The following is a 23,518-nucleotide window of genomic DNA, read 5'->3' as shown; positions in this document are numbered from 1 at the left end:
CATTTCATGAAATGATTGCCACATCATGAACTGATCCATCCTAACATCTGACCACGACATACTATTATATGTATTTAGTAGTTAGACACCTTGTATATATTTTTTCCCCAATAACTGAAGGTAGGGTATGAAATACAAATAAAATAATCTTGCTCACACAAAATCTCATATTTAATTTATTACTTAGTGTCAAACACTTGTGAATTTTACATAAATATTATATTACCTACAAGTTTACACGTTACATTACAATAATTAACTATATTTAGAGGAATGGTTAAGTGGTCGAGTTAAGAGGAATGATTCGAGTTCAGATATATCACGGTACATACATCTCACAATAATTATAGAATAGATATAAAAAAGTAAAACATTAAAAATAAATAGTTTAGAAAACTTTAGCTGCCAATATTTAAAGGTTATAAAATTAATAATTATACAAATCTCATTATTTTCAACAAAATACTAATAACTACTTAACCCCTTGATGACTGCTGTCATTCTAGTTTATTATCGGCATAGATGTCATTTTCGGGTTCCCTATTGCTAGTGTTCGTAAGTACGTATAAAATTTCAGACATCCAAACTAGAGATGTCACGAATATTCGCATCGTTTTAAACATTCGCCTCGACATTCGCATTCGCATCAAATGAAGCGAATGTTTTGCTAATGCGAATGTGCACAGACCATGTCCTGTCTCATCGACCCGCGTATGGGCAGTGCGCGAAAACTGTTTTCACGTAATGCATTTTGACCAGTCAACAGCATTTCTTAACACTATAACATTTCGTTCTAAGGGTACATTTATGTTTTATGCACTAACAGATTATTTTCTAATTAGGAATGATAATAACAACTTCACATCCTAACATTCGTATTCGCATTCGGACATTCGCATCCTGGACATTCGTATTCGCATTCGGACATTCGCATCCTGGATATTCGCATTCGCGAATGCGACATTCGTGACATCCCTGATCCAAACATTTAAGGCATGCAGTTTGTATAGTAACGGCAGACGACTTGGCGGACTATTTAATAAGAATTTGCTCTTAGCATCAGGGGAAGTTATACTCTCGTATATTCGAGTTTTTCGTATTTCGTAACTTTATGTTACGTTTGGTATTATCATTCGTTCGTAACTTTAACTAACGAAAACCGTTATCTACACGTTACATAAAGTTTGCTAGATAGAAAATCACATCGAATATACCACCAAAAAATACCCCGCCTTAATAATGTATCAATAATCGAACAAGCTAACAACAGTGCTCGAAGGGTTAACTCTTACATCCACTAACCTAACGGAGCTTTATACATAGGAGAAGGTACTTTACTGAGGACTAGAAAATATTTACTACTGGTAACATGCAACAATAAACATCTAAACACCATGTAGGCTCTAAATCTTTGTGACATTGCCAGGGTTTGTATTATATACTCTAAAATATAACCAAATCATCTACTATTTATGGCACTTTAGTAGTACGATAAATACAATATTTGCTTACTTATGTACGTTATGTCTGATCAAATGTTGTGATACAAGTAAGTTTTAAATAATAAGTAATTATAACCCTCATAATGCCAGAAAATTCTTATAAATAAAATAAAATACCTGTTATGAAATGTAAATCCATTACAATATTTGGCAATGAGAGGGTTAAAATTAGTCAAAATACAAACTGACTTTTGGTGAAAGAGATAAATATGTTATTTTAAAATGTATTTGATAATAATGGCGAAAATCAGTTTTCTAACATGTCCAAAACTCGCGCTGCGACAAACACAGGACGAGAGCATCGAATAAATGCGCAAAGATATCTTCATTTACTAAAAGCAACTTTAAGTTAAAGAAAAAAACAATGCAAATGTACCCCTAAAATAAATAAAGTTGTGGCACTATCTAGTGGAACTTCACTGTAAGACTTTTTCTTTCACTTCTGCACGTTATTATTACTCTGCTGCAACAATGCACATATTATAGGCTGCTCTAGCCCTGACATTAAAACTTGAAAAAGAATGAGCGCGGATAAATGTCGCCGAAAGGAAATTGCATTAAGAATGTACCAACCATATATTATTATTGCCCTTTCCTTGAAAGTTGCCTCCCATCCTTGTCGCGGCGAGTGAGATCCGGAATAACACGATCACGTTTATACCCTTCATCTCAGTACACTAAGACACTTCTTGTACTGTGCCTTCATTTGTCTCTAACTAGCTTTGACGAATTTTTTATAATAAAATTTCGTCATCTCTATCATGTCCGCCCTGCCCGCTACTGAAAATACATCCCTTAAATAGAGAACACACAGAAACTAGTATACCTAAAAGAATACAATGTTGCTTTTCAAGTACAGTAGCACAACTCAAACTGAAATGTTATTCCATTTAATGTCTTATCTTCTACTGGTAAGATTTGAAATCGAACGGCGTTCCATTGTTTAGTGGCACTGTACTGTCTGTGATGAGGGGTAGGTATGAACGCGACCGTGCTGTGGTTGGTTTACTTGGTGGAATGCTTGTCGGGCTGCAGCACGGAGCGGACGACCTTCTCGTAGAGCGAGCGCTTGTAGATGCGCGGCTGGCCCTCGCGCAGCCCGCGCGGGTACGGGCCCATGAACTCGTCGTCGAACCAGCTGGTTGTGGGCTGGAGCAATTTGAACAAAACATATTTAGCCGCGCTTATAAGACCGTATGTATTTTTCATTTCTCATGCTGTGAAAGTAGGTCATACTTGTTCTATGAAGTGTGATACTTTCATCTAAATTGTTAATTGAAAGTACCCTCAAGAAATACAACAAAAGTCCAACAAACGACCGGTCTGGCCTATTAGATAGTGACCCTGGCTATGAAGCTGATGGTCCCGGGTTCAAATCCTGGTAAGAACATATATTTGTGTGATGTTCATCAAAAACGGATACTTGTTTCTGAGTCATGGGTGTTTTCTATGTATTTAAGTATTTATAATTATATATTATATATATCGTTGTCTAGGTACCTACAACACAAGCCTTATTGAGCTTACTGTGGGACTTAGACAATTTGTGTAATAATGTCCTACTCGTATAATATTTATTTATTTAAAAGTTTATACTTAGCCTAGTTTTTTGTGTGTATTACACATGTATTTCAGTTTCCTCGTATTTGAAGCCTATGCAAAGATTCATAGATTGGTGAAATTGTGCAAAGTTTAATAAATTAGTAAAATAGCTGTATCATACAGACTGGAAGACGGACGTTTTTGACTTTATAGCTACGGAACCCAAATCGTAACCCCGAGTTTGACAATTGACACGTGACGGTGCCATACCCATACGTTAATGGTAAGTGAATTGTCAAATGTAGAACTTTTGACAATCAGTAAGTACTAGTAGTTTAAACCGTAAAATTTACGGAGTCGTACAGTGTCAACTGCTGAATTCGAAACACGAATTTGTCTTACACTTAGCTCTGGCTTACCACACATCTTCATTAAATCACTGTATTTTTGGCCAAAAGAAATCAGCCTAACACAAAGCTCGCCAATATAAATTGTATTTAGGGTTAGTTCAGGCATGAACGATCACGGGGTGTACCCATAAATACCTATAGGTATTCTGTGACGCACACGAACGCAATTACGTCAAAAAGCTAGGGCGTTATGTGTGGGTAGGTGTTCGTGCGTAAATCTTCAATATCATGATCGTTATTCTTAATTGAGTGCGTTCGTTTATTAAACTGTGGTTCGAATATACAATTATAATATCTTGTTCAAAATTTGTGTTATCTGAATTATAAGTATTATATTAAAATGATTACGCCACTGAAAGTAAATAATTTGTAACATTTGAAACTAAATGAAACTAGTAAAAATAAGTACAACTCGGCATCTTAGGGTGTCTTATTTGGCAAATAAATAAATAATTGGGGACAATCTTACACAGATCAACTTTTTTTTATACCACGACGGTGGCAAACAAGCATACGGCCCGCCTGATGGTAAACAGTCACCGCAGCCTATGGACGCCTGGAACTCCAGAGTTGTTACATGAGCGTTGCCGACCCTTTAAAAACCTGTAGTCCTTTTTTGAGGAACCCCATACTGTACACCCTCGGGAAAACCTAGGAAGGGAGCTCATTCCACAGCCGGAGCATCCGCGGGTGGAAATTCCTCGTAAACCGCACAGTACTCGACCATTTAGGTCCCAAGGTGTTAGGATGTCATGTCATCATGTCAAACAATTTTTCAGAGCACAGCCCATTGTACAAGCGGTAGAACACACACAACGAGACTTCCTCCTTAGACTTAAAGGTTCAATACCGCGTGTGAGTTTATGATCGTCGACGATCCGTACAGCGCGCTTTTGGACTGATTCGAAGGGACCAAGCTGCCCAAAGGTGACAGGAGTACTCCATATGAGGTCTAAATTAGTCCAAAAGCGCGCTGTACGCATAGCCCCAAACTAAGTTTTACATAAGTTCCATAGAGATAAGTTTGGCCTCGGGATAAGTGCGGCTGACCGTCACATTGGGCCTGTTTATTGTTTACACATTCAGTAGTATTTATTGCGAGTTCATACATTTGCCACTAAACAGAAGTAGCAAGTGGCCAATGTATAAACTCGCACTAAACACTAATCAATTTGTAAAATAGGCCCTAATGTGAAGGCCAGCAACACTCGTCCCTATGCCACACTTACTGGTTACCTTACTTATACTATAGATAAATACATAGATCACATCCATAACTCGGCAACAAATATTCGTAATAAATAAACACACAAATAAATGCCCTTACCGGGGTTCGAACCAGGGTCACTACTGACTAGGCTAAGAAGCCGTTAAAAATAAATGTATTTGTTACATTTACTTTTACAGAATCCTGAAAGGAACCCTCAATACTCACCTCTAGTTTAAAGTTCAGAATGTGCGCTTGGTTCTGGTTGTGAGGCACGGTCGCCACTCGCGACACGGAGAAGTAGCCGGGGTGGCTCGCGGTTATCTCATAGTGGCCAGGTGTGAGGAGGCGGTAGTAGTCTCCGAAAGCACCTGGCAACAATTTTTTTGGTTATAATTATAGAATAATGAAGATCCATAGCGAAATACTTCCTATCTGAGATTTTGATTATTATGAAACTCATCAAACTTGGAAATTCAGAGTTAATCTTATACAAATTGTATACGAGTACGAGTCAAATCATAAATAAATAATGTAATCTTTTCCTTTTTTCCCCAAATATAAAGAATGACTGTTGAACTTTAAAATACCAAACTATCAGGACTGATTAATTTTATTTAGCTAACTCTCTTCACTTCTGCGGCTTCCCTATGGGCCCTGCGGCAACGTAAACCTCGTAAAAGTAGGAAGCGGTCAGTTACTAGTTAATTGAGTTAGCGTCGGAACAATCTCCTCGATTAGCGGTTGACAATAGCTTACATAAGTACGATGGCAGCCTGTGTCATGGCATTGTCTGGCCTAGTTTACAGTTGACGGCTCAATGGGATTATTTACGTTCTGCTCGATTCAATAACATTGCAATATATAGGTACCTATGTCTAAACACTTGTTTTCGCAACTGTACTAGAATATTTTCGTAAGATAGAAAGATTGATGGGATTAAACTTACCAGTAGTAACATCATGTCGAATAGGCCTCGGTATCGGTCCAGTAATGTTCACCACGGAGATGACAGCGTTCTGAATAAAGCCAGAGTCATCAGTCACCACACCCTTCACTCCCGTATGCGCCTTCCACAAGTAAGCCAACATTGCTTCCCTGTTTCGCTCCCATTCGGCCTGTAGTTTATCCGCACTAGGATATTTATCGCAACCGAGCTCCAAAGTCACTTCGAAGGCGTTCGTTGCCAAGTAGTTGAAATCTTGCATGCCTGAAATATTTCAATTGGATTAGGTAAGTACCTATTTACTTTGCAGTCGTTGAATAGAAATGCTAATTTGAAATGCCTTATGAATGTCCTTATTTAAATTTTTTTTAATACTAATTTGTGAGATGTTATGATGTTCGCGATTATTCGAGAACGCAAGATAATGCCTTACTTTACGGCGTTTTTTACATTCATACCTACAACTTCTATACAGCAGTTAAGATTAGGCATCGATATTTTCATTGCTTTTTGAGCTTAACCCTTTAACGGACCAGATAAGGAAAAAATACAAAAAAATAACGTTAGGCTGGTCATTTTTAGGGTTCCCTACCTCAAAAGGGAAAAACAAAACGTTTATAGGATCACCTTGTTGTCCGTCCATCCATTTGGCTGTCTGTCAAGACATACCCAACAATCCTAGATACCCAATTTCAGCTTCAAGAAGTACCCTAAGGGTTTTGATGTTCATTAATGAGTGAGTGAGGTGAGTCAGTGACGAAATCGTTTTTTTATAGATATGAATAAAATCTAAATTATAATTGAAATTGTTTATGCTTATTAAGTCCACTATTGACATTATATCCCGAGAATTTTGTTTATCTGGTATAATCCAAACCCAAGTTATGAGGGTTCAAAAAAACGACGAAGCGCTTCGAGAATAGGTAGTGCCCTTGCGCTTCGCTTTGCTCGTTCTAACAAATCAAGAGCGTTATCAATTCTAACGCAACACGAATATTTGAGCAAATAAAGCGAAGTGGATTTTAATAGTACATGTCGCCCCTTTCCCGAAGATGCATTTGTTACTTTTTACAGAAAAAAATCTAATATAAAAAGTAGGTACTTTACTCCTCCAATCCATTGACAACAAATGGTTGGCTAATTTTAGATTATTCAATTGCGCGGTCTACGCACTGTATACCTACCTAGTTACAAAAAGTTGTTTAAAAGCGTGCAATAGCAAAGTGACGTAGTTGTTCATAGATTTACATCAACCTTGAACAATATTCAATGTCACATATGTGAGTTGAAGATAACTATCATCAAAAAAAGTGTTTGCAAAACAATAGCGGACAATGATTCTCAAATTAGCATCACTAAACCAGTTTACTCATGGTTAACGAGTGGTGGCACGTAAATGTCAAGTCGTCATGTAAAGCAATCACAGACATATCTGAGTAGTCCACGGAAACTAGCTACTGCTTGACAACAACTCTATTTTTGCGATGACATTTTCGACACACAGTTCGTCTGCGAAACTAACCCCCGTAATCCCCGTATTCATAAATCTTTGCAAACATTTATTAAATGTTGTCCCTCTCTAACAAATACAAAACACAGACAAACTAATATCACGAGTTTGTTAGACTTAACAGGCGTTTATGAATAACGCCCTAACTCTGTGGACCATCATAGACGCCATCGTTTATAAGAATTTGACGTTTATGGTGGCACTGCCACACTGGCGCTTGCAGAATCGGTACAGTGGACTGACTCGAATTCAATTCGATTTTGCCCAATCTCGAATGAAGTTTTTTTCTATGTAATATCAAATGCCTTGTTTTAATTAGAAAGTTTATCATAATGGAGAAAAACAATTTAATCGTCTATATTTAAAAACATCTGACAGACATCGTTTTTTTTTCTTTGGAGATGCAGTAACTTGACATAAATAACTTCCAGGGGTAAGTCATGCAATTGGTTTTCAGACAAATCACGACGGATGCGAAATCTATGTACTTAGATATGTCTGTGAGCTAGCACATAAATGTCAGTGTCCACGTGAAGCAATCTATTATGTGAGAACCGAGATACTTCCTGCTACAAGACTCTTTGAGAACCATCCACTGCACAAGTGAATGTTACTTGACGACTCTTTGTTTAAAATGCTTTAACATCATTTAATAGAAAATATGAATAATTGTTCTTTATTGTACACCACATATCAATTAACAATATTATTATATTATTACATAGAACAATTAAAATTACAAATTACACAATTAAAGAAAAATTAAATTAAAATATAAATAATTAATTTAACCATTAATTTTTAAGCTAACACTTGAGACTAAACTAAAACTAGAAATTTAACTACTAAAGAGTACCTGACATTAGGTCTTTACTACTAACCTAAATAACGCCCTACACTAAAAATTCACCCAACGACCCCCCCGACGCAAAAGTACCCATGACACTCGCCGCGTTGTCACGTTGAATGGCTATGGATAATCTTTGCATCAGGAAGGAAATGCTTTTAATAACAACTGCGATAAGGTAATCTTAAAAGGTCTAAAATTATTAACCCATGAAAAATGTCATTAGATGTTGATTTATGGTAAATATACTTCCTTTTACCAATATACCATTTCGATACTTCTCTGAGATTCCCACGTTACAGGCTGAGCCTAGTGTGGGGATTAATGTACTACATATCTTGTAATGCCAAATTCTTTAAATAAATAAATTCTTTAATTATCTTTAATTAGACCTAACATATCGATAATGTAATTTAACTGTTACTTTGATTTAATATTGTTATACATATAGGTAGAAACAATTGCAAGGCAGTCGTATTAGAAATAATTCTGGTAAGACTATACATATTTCATAATTTTTTTAAACCATTATTGAAAATTCCTCATGGCAGAGTAATGAGTTTGATAAATGTGCTTTGAATAGATATTCACCTACCCAATATTAAACAACAGTATTAAAAGACTGTCGGATCATCTGAAAAGGTTTCCTCGCTTCTTCCTTCATTTGAACTAAGAGTCTAAAATAAATGTACTCTTCTTTACACCGACACAGTAAGTCCCCAACATAAGTACCTAGTATTACCCACGTCGCCATAGTAGCTGTATAGAAAAGTGGATGTTAAGACGGTGACTGTATGTGGCGGAATTGTTGGCGCTGGTGGCGTTGTCCGCGTGACGCCAAGTTGGCATGTTACTCAACATGTAACGTATATGTATCTCTTCAGGCCGTACCACGCCGCGCCGTTGGTGAGATCGGCCTGCTCGCCGAAGTTGTAGGAGGGGAAGTCATCGCTTGTGGCGTTACCCACGTGATGACAAATTGGCGTGTTACGCGCCAATGTATAACCTACATCCCTTCAGGCTGTACCACGCCGCACTGTTGGTGACGCCTCCCTGCTTGCCGAACTAGGTGGCGGAGTCATCGCTTAAGGCGTCACGCCATGACGCCATGTTGGCGTGTTATACATCATGTAACATACCTCACATCAGGCTGTAGCACGCCGCTCCGTTAGTGACGCCTCCCTGCTTGCCGAAGATCTAGGTGGTGGAGCCATCACTTGTGGCGTTACCCGTGTGACGCCCAGTGGCGGATTAACCGAACAGCAGAAAAAGCATATGCTAAGGGCCCCGCATCTAGGGGGGCCCCGCGCTCCGACCCTGACCATGCGATTTCGGCACGCGGAAGCGGCCAAGTTCAAGTAGAACTCGCACTCCGCGGATCCTGTACTACCACATTTTATTTACTTACAATGTATTTTTTTCGTAAGTCAGTAACAATATTGTTCAATTATTATTATTTGTTATTATCCTGTCTATTTTTCTTTATGAGGATACCAACTTTAAAGAATTTTTAGGCTTACGCAAAGACCAAGAGCAGAGTTTAGCATAAAACCGAAGGTGCAGAGTGTCTCAAAACTTTTGTGCATGCCTAAGCTGCAAGAAACAGCAGAGCTCGGAAACGAACAAAAGAAGATACTGTGTTTAAAAACATATTAGTGAAAAGCAAGGAAGGATGATTTATTTATTCATTATTATTTTAAATAACAAATTGCACCTTACAGTTACAGCTAATGCCTAATGATGATCAGCTTTGAGCCCGTAGTAGGCCAAAGGACGCGCTCCTCTACGGCTGGCCGGGCGCCCAAAAATGCCGAGTTGCTGCAAAGCTGATACATATGATCTAATTGTCAAAATGTTTAAAAAGAAAACAGCGGGCCCCTATGCAGGGCTTTGCATACGCATAGGCCGGATGTAAAGCCCTACATAGGGCCCGATACCCAAAGCATCCCGGCAAGTCGCACTTTCGAGCAAGAACTAAGGCCGAGCAGCAGGCGATCCGAGATCACATTGGTTCATTTCCAAACTCTGTTCTCTTACAATTCAGCCTTTGCATGGTGGCGCGACGCGATAGAACGCTCCGGGCCTCTGCCCTTATACGGAGCTCGGCCTACGGCCTCGTTCACACTCTGGCATTGGTTTAATTGTAGGCTCTGCTTTCCTGCAGCTTTGCCTTCAGCTTCGCACGGGAACGCTAGGAAATCGGGTGGTCCGGATATTCAGCTCGTCGGGCTCAGTCTTCGTCCTTGTTTTTTGGCTCACTTAGCCATCAGTTCCCACTTCTTAGGTCCGACTCACTTTTCACCTATTTTTACAAGCTTTTATTAAACTGAATAATATTGATGTTGTTAAACAGTATCCCTACATGCTTTTATTTAACTTGCAATACTCGTAAGTTGTTTTCATAATCTGCAAACCATCTGCAAACTATTTTTTTGACCATTTGTCAAAATTTGGCAAAATTGACCTGATCTGATGATGAAAACCGAAGGTAAGGAGGAAATCTATATAAAAGAAAGGAACTATGATAAAATAACACAACTTCATTAAGATTAGGCTCTTTTAAAATCTAAATAATAAAATAAAAAATAAATAAATCTGAATTCCGGAAAATCTAAATAAAAAATAAATAAAACTGAATTCTTTCAAATTAATAAATAAGGAAAATACTCTGGATTTTAAATGACGTCATATACTTATAGTTCGTGTCATCCACGAAGACGCGCCCCGCTCTTCCTAATCCCCTTCAGACCCGGCGTCCATATCAATGGACATTACTGATATTTTTTTGTAATGTGACCCAGTGTTGTTCTAAAGGTAATGTAAACATTTAGCCGTGCTCTTTAGTCATTGTGAATTGTTTATGCTTCATCAAGTTCTAAGAAAAATTATGTGGGTATATCGAAACAATAAGTCGAATGTTGACGGCAGCCATGAGTAGACGCAGTACGGGTAAGCTAACTTTGTTCAATTATTTTCTTTGGCAAATTGATTGTTTATGAATATAACATATTTTTTTCAAGTAGGTTGGACGTTAATGTTTGTATTTATCTAAAAATCTAAGTAACTTTTATCAATATTCCTGGCAAAATATGAGTAACTTTGTTTGTCCACTGGAATGGACATTAGGATCCGACTGTAAATAAAAAAGTGTACAAGTAATATATTATGTTACTGAATATTATTACTTTTTCTGTGTTTTAGTACTTGATTTATCAAGAAACAAAGACGTTGCCAGTCTGCTGGATCTTCTAGAAAATGGTACGCTGTCAGACCTCGACGAAGAAAGTGATGATGAAATTATACAGCCAGCATCATCAACGTCAACTCGTGTGGGTAGTGATATTGTACGCCCAAATGAACCACAACCACTCGAAGAAAACTTGGAAGTTGAACAAGAAATCGAAGAGGAGGATGAATCAGTAGTGAGTGGATCAAATAATTATAGAACTAATAAAAAAACTAACAAACCAGATATCACATGGAGAAAGCGTGTTCAATTTGAAACTCCTGCATTTGTCTGGTCATCTTCACCAATATCAGAAATTGAATCACCATTGGCACCGATAGAATACTTCAATAAATATATTCCGGAGTCTCAGCTAGAAGAAATAGTTTTTAATACCAATTTATATGCCAACACAAAAAACGTCCGTAACTACAAACAATGTACAATACAAAATATTTTTAGCCCTCCATATTATTATGGGAAATCTAAAGTTTCCACGAATTAGAATGTATTGGGATAGAACTTTGGATATGAAAGTATTTTTAGAAAACATGCCCAGGGACCGTTTTATGCAGTTGAGAAATAATTTGCATATTATTGACAACAGTTCTATTCCAAATGGAAACAGTGACCGACTAATCAAATTCCGACCTTTATACGATTCGATCAGGGAACGGTGCCTAGAGCTGAAACTGGAACAAATTCTAAGTGTTGATGAGCAGATTGTTCCCTTTAGAGGGAATCTGAATATCAAACAATATGTCAAAGGAAAACCAGAGCCATGGGGTATCAAAATTTTTATGCTTTGTGGCAAGAGCGGGCTGGTCTATGACTTCATTATTTATCAAGGAGCCACAACAAATATAGATAAAAATTATGTCTTGCGTTACGGTGCATCAGCTGCGTATGTATATCAGCTTTCTCAACGGATAGCTTGCTCTGGACATTTCCTTTTCTTTGATAATTATTTTTCTAACTACAATTTGCTGAGAGATCTGCGTGAAAGAGAAATATATGCAGGAGGAACGATCATAGAAAACAGATTTCAAAACCCACCCCTCATTACTGACAGGGAAGGCGCAACAAAAGAAAGAGGATACTCAGAACAAGTTACCAATAGCTCAAAAGATGTGGTAGTCCTCAAATGGATGGATAACAAAGCTGTAATACTTGCATCTAATTTTGTTGGGATCGGAGAGGAAGATGAGGCGCGAAGATGGAACAAAGTGTCGAAAGAGTACATATCAATTCCACGTCCAGAACTTGTACGACTATATAACAACGGTATGGGAGGCGTTGATAAAATTGACCATTTACTTAGCCTGTACCGCATTTTTATAAGGTCTAAAAAATGGACGTTGCGAATGATATTTCACGCGATTGACTTGGCGGTGACTAACAGCTGGTTAGAATATAAAGAAGACTGTCAAGTTTGTAAAATATTAGACAAAGATATTTTAGACCTTCTGCATTTCCGACAACGAGTAGCTGAAGCTCTAATAAAAATGGGACAACCACTTCTTTCAAGAAAAAGAGGACGTCCATCTAGTTCTGGAAACAGCAGTCCAATAAATACACCACCTAGTACACCGAAGAGTCGCCGGTGTATCGAATTTAGGCCAGCTAGTGAAATACAGTACGACACTGTCGACCATTTACCAGAATACGACAAAAAAAAGAAGCTACAAGGTGCAAAAAACCTGGCTGTAAAGGCAAAACACATGTCTACTGCCTAAAATGCGATATACATTTGTGTTTTGTAAGTGAAAGGAATTGTTTTAGAGCATTCCACCAAAACACATAATGAGTTTGCTTTTTTTCATTTTTTATACCAAATAATAATAAAAAAATATTAAAAAAACACGTGTTACATATTATTTTAGTACCCTTAATGCCCAACTTAAAAACCTCACATAAACTAATACATATATACAATTAAAGCAACAGTTAAGTCCTCCTGTCCATTACAATGGACGCAAAAATATCTAGAAAAATATAAATCAAAAAAAATTTTTTTTTCCTAAAATCGTTCATTTAGACCATAAATATACAGTTAATTGACAGAAATATTTTTTTAAACACAATCTCGTAATTCAGGTTTGAAGGGGAAGTACAAATCTGCAATTTTTTGGCAATGTAGTAGTTATGTCTACTAATTAATGTGTATAGATAGAACTACTATACTAGTAGCTCTGTGAGCTGTAGACCTCGCGAGCATAGCTGATGGCTCCTCTACACGATGGCCCAGCGTAGGCAAGTCCTAGGGATGCATTTATGCGTTAGAGCAGCGGTTCCTAACTTGGGGGTAATTACCCCCGTAGTGGTAAATTTGGTCTTTTACGGAGGTAATAAGCTCAATTAAATATAACAGAAATTAGACCTGTAAGAAAGAATACTGATATTTACTGGGAGAAGGGGTAAAATCGGGTTCCCTAGTTAGTCATAGGGGTGGCAGAACTGACAAGGTTAGGAACCACTGCGTTAGAGGGAGCAAGTGATATTGCTATCTCATTTCACCGCATAGCTATGTCCCTTAGATTGGCCTACGCTGGGCCATCGTGTAGAGGAGCCCTTAAAACTGAATAAATGTATGGCTCCGCTGTTTAGAAGAATTTATAAAAACTAAATTGACAAAAAAACATAATTATCGAATAGGATGGTCCAACTTTGTATGTAGAAAAAAGTTGAAAGGATTTTTATAGAACAGTAATCTATGTGCCAAATATGAACTCATTTGCGAATGATTAGGTGGTCGCTATGATTTTGTGATTTGCAATATCCTCATACAAATAAAAAAATGCAAAGTTACCTAAAACAAAAAAAAAACGATCGCCATTTTAGCATTTTAGCATACTTATAAATAATAAATAAAACGAATAAAGAGCCCTTAAAGACATTTCCAAAGCAGAATTATTGATGGGTCAATTTATTTTCATACTATTTTGTATAGCAGTATTGTTTCATTTATAGCGACCTCTAAATAATGTTAATTGCTCTTAATTTTTTATAGATACTTTTTCGTATATCAAAATTTAAAGAGTCCGCACGGAAAAGGAATTTTCATTAAGGTGGTTCGATTTTCATACAAAAAACAATCGCTATTTATTAATTAATTACGCAATATTATTACATAAATAGTTGCGCATCTATCTACTTTCGAATATTCATTTGCGCTAAATTAATAGAAACACTTTGTTTCATACAGAAATCATGCAATAATCAACGTTATATTTTTATAAATTTTACTCATGTGTGTGTGACAAATGTCGTGTACAAATACATTGCGACGTTGCCACTCCATGTCTCGAGCGGCCATCGGCGCGACGTTGCGATGTTTGACGCGTTTTTAGCTGACTCTGTCGACACTGACACTCAGTGTGACCAGGCGTACGATAATTGTCGTACATGTACGATAATTTGGGCCCCGGTATGACGTAATGTTCCAAAGAGCATTCTCGTACACTAAAGTACTATAATTTCAGCCCTTGGATGATGCCACCTTAAAAGTCTAGTAATTTGAAGCAAAATATGACACTTTCTCTCAGAAATAGGCTAAAATTAGTATCTTTTGGGTGTTCGGCTCCTTGGTGTAAGTTTAAAGTTTAAAATGTCACAATTTCCTGTATACCGTTTGAGTCTATCCCAAAAATACACAAACATGAACAGATTTTTTGCGCAATTTAGACGAAAATTGTATTTTTTTATTATTAATTCGAAATTTAAGCTTATTTTGCTAGACATTTTTAGGGGCTGCCTTTTTGATTGGCGTACGATATTTTTTTCAACGGTACAATAATATTGACACTCAAGTACGATAATTCTCTTCCGCTCACCTGGCAACACTGCTGAAACTTGACAGGACCTGGGGGCCTACCGCGAAAACCGAAACTCGCAAATTGCGGGGATCTTTCTGTTTTACTCTCACTAAAACGTAATTAGAGTGACAGAGAAAAATGCCCGAAATTGACGAATTTCGATTTTCCCGGTAGCCGCCCTGGTGCTTGAGGTACTTGATAGAAAACAACGCTGCCGCATGTTCTGAATTGTGATTTTATGTGTTTTTGGTTTGAAAATGATAGCAACGTCTAAATCAAGTTACAAAAATCATCGATATTCTGGTCCGCGAAAAACCAAGAAAAGTGTAACTGTAATTGGAGTCTACAAAAATGACCAATTCATAGAAAATATGACCTAGAAACTAGTTCACTTTTATAAAACTCAATTTTGCCCGAGATTGTACTTAGGCGAATACCTAAGGGAGCTAAGTGTATTGATCTTGAATAATTAGTTGGCTAATACATATAATATGACTCCAACATGATATGGACATTTACATCATAACTATTATACCTAGTTGGTTACTAAGTTCTGTTACTCGAGTTCTTTCTTTCTTCCTAGCGATGTCCCAGCATATTGCCACGGCTCAATGGAGCTTGGGGTCCGCTTTGACAACTAATCCCAAGATTTGGCGTAGGCACTAGTTTTTACGAAAGCCACTGCCATCTGACCTTCCAACCCAGAGGGTAAAACTAAGCCTTGTTGGGATTAGTCCAGTTTCCTCACGATGTTTTCCTTCACCGAAAAGCGACTGGTAAATATCAAATGATATCAGTACCCCTAGTGTAATAAAATTCGATTTCCAAACGTGACGTACGCGTTTGCGTTTAGTCTCATTTTGTATTGGATTTCGAAAGAGCGCGCCAAGCGGGACGTTTTGGAACCTCAAAATCCTATACAAAATGAGACTTAACGCAAACGCGTTCGTCACGTTATGATGTCGATCAAAGTTACACTAGGGGTACTGTTCTGAAGTTCTGTTACTCGATTTGCAACCTCTTTATTTCCGTTAAAACAAATGCTACCGAAAAAAATAAAAAATGACATAATGTGGTGGATTTGTGAGCTATAATTATATACCACACATAACGCTTATCTCGTCGTATCTATAATGAATTGGGGCCTAAAAGAGAATCGTATTCCAATTTTTTGAAACGCTTGTATTACTTTCTATATTAACTAAAAGTTGCCTTAAAATTCAGCTTTTATACTAAAAACGGCTTTAAATATGTTAAATTAACAAAATATATTTTGACAGATGCTTTCGCGCCCAAAAATTGTGTGACGTCACAGTTTATGGTTTGACACATAACTACATACACACGTAGAAGATACGAACTGTCAACTGATATTTGTCATTTGTTGTTAATCGCCTAACTGTCAACAGTGTCAATCCGAGAGTTGTGACGTCATCAGAATCTTCAATGACGTTTCGAGTTTGGTCACGTGACGTGTGCCAAAAGATATTTTAAATTCAATATTTACAAAAATATGGTCATTACAGGTCCCCTAAAAGTAGTTTAACATGTTCTTATAATCCAAAAGAATTTATTGGGATACAATTATGCCCTAAGATTTGTAGATGGAAACAACCCTATTGCGATGCACAAATGTGGGCACCCGCCAAACATGATTTTGGGTGTGTCATACTCAGGGCTAACACAGATTCATTTCTGTGAAAAAGGTGTGAAAACCGGAAACTGGAAACCGTTCTCGAACCAATAGTGAAGCCCTTAAGCCACACCCTATTTCAAAACCAGCCATGGATCTTTGAACAGGACTCAGCTCCTGCACATAAGGCAAGAACAACTCAAGCCATGTTTCGAAGGAACAAAATTGACTTTATTGCCCACGAAGACTGGCCGTCCTCCAGCCCGGACCTTAACCCCCTGGATTATGCCATATAGCAGGTTATTGAGGAGAAAGCCTGTGCTAAACCCCACACAAATCTTAACTCCCTCAAGCGGGCCATAGTTAAGACAGTGACGGAATTAGACATGACAATCGTGCGTGCCGCTATTGATGACTGGCCTCGTCGTTTGAGGGCCTGTGTCAAAGCCAGAGGGGGCGATTTTGAATGATATTGTCATATGTAATTCCTGATTTTGTGTACTTCATTTTAATATATACTTTATTAAACTTTCGTTTGTATATTTTATGTAGATAAAGATTATTGCAGTAACAGAATTTAATAACCTACTAGGCAGAAAACAATGCAATACATAAACACATAAATTGGATATGATGTGATCCGTTGAATGAAATTGACAATAAATAAAATAAATAAATAATTTTCTATCTCTAGGCATTGTGTGAAACTTCTAGTTGTGTCAAAATATCGGGAAATCAATATTATAAACAAACATGGTAAATATCTCATTTCTTTTTATAATGGTTATAAATAGAAGGCCATGCAATTTTGTAACTCACTGTAATTTAATTAAATGTATCGTAATTTTTTTTTTATTCTACTGTAAAATAGTACCTACTTTTTTCAAGGCTGGGCAGTAAGTGATTGCTTTAATTTTAGAACAAAAAGCCTTTTTTTTTGAAAAAAATACCGGAAAATCTGACTTACAAATTTGGACTTTCTTAGGTTCATTCTACTTAGAATCTTCTCCACCCTAGCATTAAAAAAAGATATCCTAAAATATCCATACCATTACGTCACATTTTAGTGTGAAAGAAATTTCAGTGTAAAACTAAAATTTCAATACAAATTTTCGGGTTTTTTTAGCACGAGGATTGATTATGCTAGTGATTCTGAGTTGGAAGAACCCAAAAATATCATGATGTGTGAGAATCAGATTTATAATATTTTTATGGAAAACGCTCAGATTTCTCATAAAATAATTTATTAATAATAGGTACTTCATAATACTGATAACAAAAAATAATTAATGAGTCTCGAACCCACATCCTCTTGCATGTATTTCCACGTACATACCGCAACGCTATTGAAGCCTACTCACGCTGTGCCAAATTGTCTACTACAAGGATCCCAGTAAGACTGTTTGAATGTGTGAGTGATACTTAGAAATAGAGTCAAGAAACATTCTGTCGACATTAAGGGGTAGTTTTTGTACAATGAAGTGTTCAATGTTTGTTGTAATAGTTCAATATTTATTTAAAGAGTGCGCTAAACATAATTTACAGTATAGAAATACCAAGACTACTCCACAAAAAAATTAAAACTCAAAATTTGCAATTGTGGCGCCATCTAGTGAGGTTTAAGCTTTGGGTAACCTAGTCGAACCACCTTAAGGTAAATTTACTGCCATCTTTGGACACATGATTAAAACTTTTAGAACGTTATGGTGCCATCGCTTGAAACGATGCTGTCAAACATTTGGCCTTTTATCTATTAGATGGCGCCACTTTTAGGTCTTTAACAATTTTATCATATATTAGTAAACGAATAAGGATCAAAAAGATCATCAAGGAAAGGAAAGTCAAATGGCTTTCTACAATTTTTATCATGTGTCGAAAGATATAGCAGCAATTTTACTGTAGCAACAAAATTTTGTTTGACAGTCCACCTCCATTTCAAATTCTTTTTGCCAACGCCTACAAAATGGGAAGGAAAGGGAAAATACTCCCTTTCCCGTTTCCAAACGACAACAGTTAGTCGGTCATCCTCTGAATGGTAAAAGTAGAACCACCTCCATCTTCGTCGACAGAAGAAGGGCCAGAGCTTCACTCTGTAGTGTTTTATCTCTATAGGATTTGGCAATTTAATCCGCTAAAACATCATTTTGCTACATCGAATACCTTGACTAAAATATCAACAGAAGATTTATAATAAATCTTCGGAACACTGTGTTCCTGCAAATTTGTGGCCTGAATTTTTGTAGACAAGATTATAGCAAGCATCGCTGGCTCTTAGTAATCTATATGCACCAAAATTTTCTAAAAGAATGCCACGAACCGTACCGAAACTTTCTGCGGCGACTGCACGCAGGAAATATGTTAGAAAACCGTTTCCCTCTTTGAGCTATGATATATAATTTTCTTTTATTAAAGCAATATAACATACATTTACATTTAAACTTCTAGTCCTAATATAATATCAATATTCAAATCTACAACTACGTCTCTATAGCAAAGCCAAAGTTGATAAATTAATCTTAATGCAAAAACTGCTCAGATTTTTTTTTACATGAACCCGTTTTCGGCTGGGCAACTGTCCGTCTCCTTGAACTTTAACAACTGTAAAAAAAAGTTCAGACAATAAAACTGAAACGAATACGCTTTGCTCGCGCTTCGTGCTCGTTTGATCAACAATACGAAATTTAAATACAAAAAGTTACAATTCAGGGAATAGATCCAGGGTCCTCTTCTCTCTCCCTCTTACAAAGCTTAGTCAATAAAAAATAGGAAATTAAAGTGCAAAAAAAAACAAAAAAGATTTCATTGTTCGGGATTTGAGCCCGGAACCTCATGATTGTAAAGCTAGTGTATTCCAATTGAGCCACGAATGGATATATGTGACACGGTGAAATTAGGCTATATATTCTCGAGTAAAACCTAAATATCTAAATACCCCCTAAACCAGCGTTCTAAAATATCTGAATTTTTCGCAAATCACTCTGTAACCATGTCTCACAAGGAGGAAATTCTTATGATATCGATACGGCTATTTGTTTAGGCGCGACGTGCCATGACTCCGCCATTTTGAAAAAATTTCAAAAACTGGATCGACAAAAAAATTCTATTTGATCATAGAATATGGTCACAAAATTTCACGCGAATCGGTTGAGAATTGCGACCTGTAGAGGAGAACATCCGGACATACGAAAGCAGATTGCGCGAGTCAAAACGTAGACCTACGCTACGCTTCGGTCAACTAGTAAAAGATTGCACACCACACGTGCAGGTACTATAGACGATTGGGAGGAGGAGTGGGGCGCGTCTTCGTGGATGACACGAACTACAGACACATAAAAACATAACTTGTGTAGGGGCTCCGTTAATTTTTCTTTTTATTTATTATTTATTATTGTTTCCATTCACTCAAAAAAGGCTAAACGGGGGCTATTAGTAAGTATCATTTACATTACATTACAAGCATAAGGGCACCTTTGCAGCGCTTTGTACGTCTTTTTAGTAAGAAGAGAAGATTTTTTGCAATAACCCAAAAGCGACGAAACCGATCTTTTTCGCTATAGTTTTCATTGAAAATATTTTTTATTTCTTTCGGAGCGATTATTTCCGAAAATAATAACTTTATTAAAAAAAAGGTTTTTGGAGACCGTTATTCGTTTTGAAAGACCTTATCCAACCATACGCCACACTACAGGGTCAAATCAGCAATAATTCAAAGAAAAAACCTTTTGTTTATGGGAGATATCCTAATTTTTTTTATAGATTTTATTTTACCCGTTCTGTCGCATTGCATAATTTATGTATCTATGCCAAATTACAGCTATCTAGCACTAACGATCACGGAGCAAACCCTCGGACAGACGGACATGGCCAAACTATAAGAGTTTCTAGGTCACTACGAAACCCTAAAAATACACTGCATAATATGTTAAAAACCAATCGAGAACGAGTGGAAAAAAATTAAGACATCGTAAAAATGTTGTGATGGTACTGAATCAACGGGGTGCGAGTCCGACTCGCACTTAATCTTTTTTTTTCAAAAGAGGGGGCCCCGCGAGCTATTGTGCTAAGGGCCCCGTGCCTTCTTAATCCGCCCCTGGTGACGCCAAGTTGGCGTGTTACACGCCATGTAACGTACCTCCCTTCAGGCTGTACCAAGCAGCGCCGTTGGTGACGCCGCCCTGCTTGCCGAAGTTGTAGGTGGCTGAGTCGTCGGCGCTAGTGGCGTGGCAGCCCGGGCGGCGCGGGGACGCCATGTCGGCATGATTCATCGCATACGTCAGGGCTAGCTCCCTGTAAATAAGTGCTTGAGTTACAAGACGGCCTTAGATGATCTCATATCTGTTGAAAGGTTAATTTGATTTTAAAATCAATCGGCTCAGTTATTTTAAACGTTGAATGCGTGACTCAACAAACCTGAAGGTATCATCGTCGGGGCTGGCCGAGTACTCGGAGACGGGCGCGCCACTGCGGCTCTCGTCGTACGGGTAGTTGGCGACGAGATCCCCGCCGTGCATGGCCGCGCTCAGTACGAATGGTATGGACATCATCCATCGCATCACCGCTCGAGTCTCGGGCTCAAGCTAAAACAAATAAAATAGTCGTAGGATGCGAAATGTCTGTAAGCTAGGTAGTTCGCCTACAAAGTAAAAACTTTTATCCACTTCTAGGTATCCGCTACGTGACTTCAGGGCTTCAAAATTCCTGTGTGCTGTCTCTATTAGTATACTTTCGTAAAACAATCTAAATTCTAAATATTAAGTGCGTAAACTTTGACGTCATGTTCAAAGCTTTATTATATTGCCAGATGCCATAGAAGAGCTCCATCTGCAAAAGCATATGGCATTCATATTGCCATTAACCATATTTCAAGGCTATTGGGGTAACATCCTGCAAAACGGATTAAATGACTACAATTTTTTGTGCAAATCTATGAGTATGTATTTAAAGCCCATTCTATTAGGAGCATTTATCAAAAATATAACATTCATTTCGAAATGCTAGCACGCCCACTAATATCCGGCAAGGCACATGTCTACTGTCATTATCACTCTGCAATTCGCAAAGGGAAAAAATCAATAATTTCATTATTGCGTTATCTTATCACGCAAGCACATTTGAATACAATACAGTACTATATATAAAAGCCGATATAGTAAGGATATATTTAAACAATATTCATAATATGCTTTCAAATTCAAATCCAAGTACCTTGGGATGAGAAATATTCACCTACTACAAAAACTTGGATGTTATCTATATATTATAGATTAAGTTACTGCGGCAAATCATTCAGAGAACTCAATACCTATTATATATTTGCCTATTTTGATAAATTTGAGCATATCATCCTGATATTATAATACACGTATTTAGGCGGGTCCACACAGAGCGAGCATAAGCGCGAGGCAATTTCCTCATGCACAAACCAGCCAGTGTAGACGTGCCTTTTAAGAAAAATCAAGCAGAAACAGCTCTAGCTTCTTCAAAAGATTTGACCCAAACATACATACACTGCAAGTAAAATAAACACAGACAGAGATTACAGGCAAGCATACACTGGGCCCAAGATAGAGCGGCTTGGAGAGCACTGGTGAAGAGTGTCCACAGTCATCACATCCCTCAGTTATGAGGATACAACAAGGAAAAATAAGAAGAAGAAAAAAAATGGTTAACTCACTGGAGCAGCAAGGCGGGTCACATCTCTCAATAAGTGGTTGTTGTGGTTGATGCCCTGTCTCTCAAACTCAAATGTGATGGCGTCCAGATCGGGGAAGTTCCGGTTCAAATCCACAGTGTGATTGTTGTAGCGACCAATGAGATAATCCTGGGTTCCCTAAAATAAAACATACTATACTAACAAAAGTGATATAACTTACAGATAGGAAACTTATAAAGAATATTTCTAGTAAGAATAATGTGTTTTTTTTTTATATTATAATAAACTTCAATCACAAGTTCATGTAAGTAGCTAAAAAGTATCATAGAATACACATTAAAAAAAAATTAAACTTAAGCACAATATTTATTTTGCCTTAAGACATTGCTTTCTAACAAAACATATTGATTGTTGATTGAATCTCTTAATTAATTATGAAAAGAATTGTTTACATAAAAATTTGTTAATATTAATGACAAATGCTTCCAGACTAGTAAATACACTCAGCAATTATCAAATTAATTTAATATACTTACTGTGTCCGTTGACAACTGCCATCCATCAGGATTCATGGAAGGCATCAGATGGATGCGCGTGTTGTGTATGAGCGCTCGGACCCGACGATCGCGGTTCATGTACTGGTCACACAAATAATGGGCCAGACCTAGCAGCAACTCGCGGCCCAGCACCTCGTTCCCGTGGATATTGCCGATATACTTCACTTCAGGCTTATCTACACGAAAATATTCACAAAAGTTACAGAAAAAGTCGATATCAATTTAAAAAAAAAACTACCCTCGAATACTTACAAGGCTGATGGATGCCTGGTTTATCCGAGAATTCTATCACGTAAAGAGGCACATTTTGTACCGACGGCTCGGTAAGAGCGTAAACTCTCGATATGTTTGGACATTTTTGATGAACTTCCTCCAATATTAACGGCAACTCTTCATTATTATGATGTCTCCAAGTAAATTCGGCATTCGCAGTTAGAAATACAGCAACACAAAGCACTATTAACTTTGCCATTGTTATCGTTATAGTTGATTCTACTTTATTTTCAAACAAAGCACAACATGTTATTCGTTCAGCCTAGTGATATCGCTGTATCGATCGATTTCCCGCCTACGTACAAGCTCACAGAGAACGACAACCTACAAAGACTCCAAAACTAAACTGACTGACGACGTAGCGAGACGATGAATGAAGTGAAGTTGGTCGATATCA

At 37.4% G+C, this 23,518-nt stretch overlaps 1 protein-coding gene across 1 annotated transcript; it reads right to left on the bottom strand.

Moving 5' to 3' along the window:
- Positions 1 to 153: 153 nt before the first annotated feature.
- Positions 154 to 23,488, bottom strand: LOC133520014 (carboxypeptidase E-like). Its single transcript, XM_061854256.1, has 8 exons — positions 23,101 to 23,488; positions 22,828 to 23,024; positions 22,313 to 22,468; positions 21,049 to 21,215; positions 20,771 to 20,925; positions 5,611 to 5,871; positions 4,890 to 5,032; positions 154 to 2,651 (listed from the first exon to the last, which is right to left on the bottom strand). The coding sequence occupies exons 1-8, from the start codon at positions 23,318 to 23,320 to the stop codon at positions 2,508 to 2,510; spliced, it is 1,443 nt and encodes a 480-aa protein (XP_061710240.1). The 5' UTR covers positions 23,321 to 23,488; the 3' UTR covers positions 154 to 2,507.
- Between the last annotated feature and the right edge of the window lie 30 nt (positions 23,489 to 23,518).

This window comes from Cydia pomonella, chromosome 7, assembly GCF_033807575.1.
Source record: "Cydia pomonella isolate Wapato2018A chromosome 7, ilCydPomo1, whole genome shotgun sequence".
Lineage (NCBI taxonomy): Eukaryota > Metazoa > Arthropoda > Insecta > Lepidoptera > Tortricidae > Cydia > Cydia pomonella.
This window is presented reverse-complemented; position numbering and strand designations above follow the sequence as displayed.

Bases quoted from the DNA above. Each gene is read 5' to 3' on its own strand.
- LOC133520014 (XM_061854256.1), bottom strand. From the start codon at position 23,320: ATGGCAAAGTTAATAGTGCTTTGTGTTGCTGTATTTCTAACTGCGAAT. The intron at 20,926-21,048 runs GTTTGTTGAGTC...ACTTATTTACAG, and splicing joins CCCGACGATGATACCTTCAG to GGAGCTAGCCCTGACGTATG. The intron at 5,872-20,770 runs GTACGTTACATG...GAAATATTTCAG, and splicing joins TTGGTACAGCCTGAAGGGAG to GCATGCAAGATTTCAACTAC.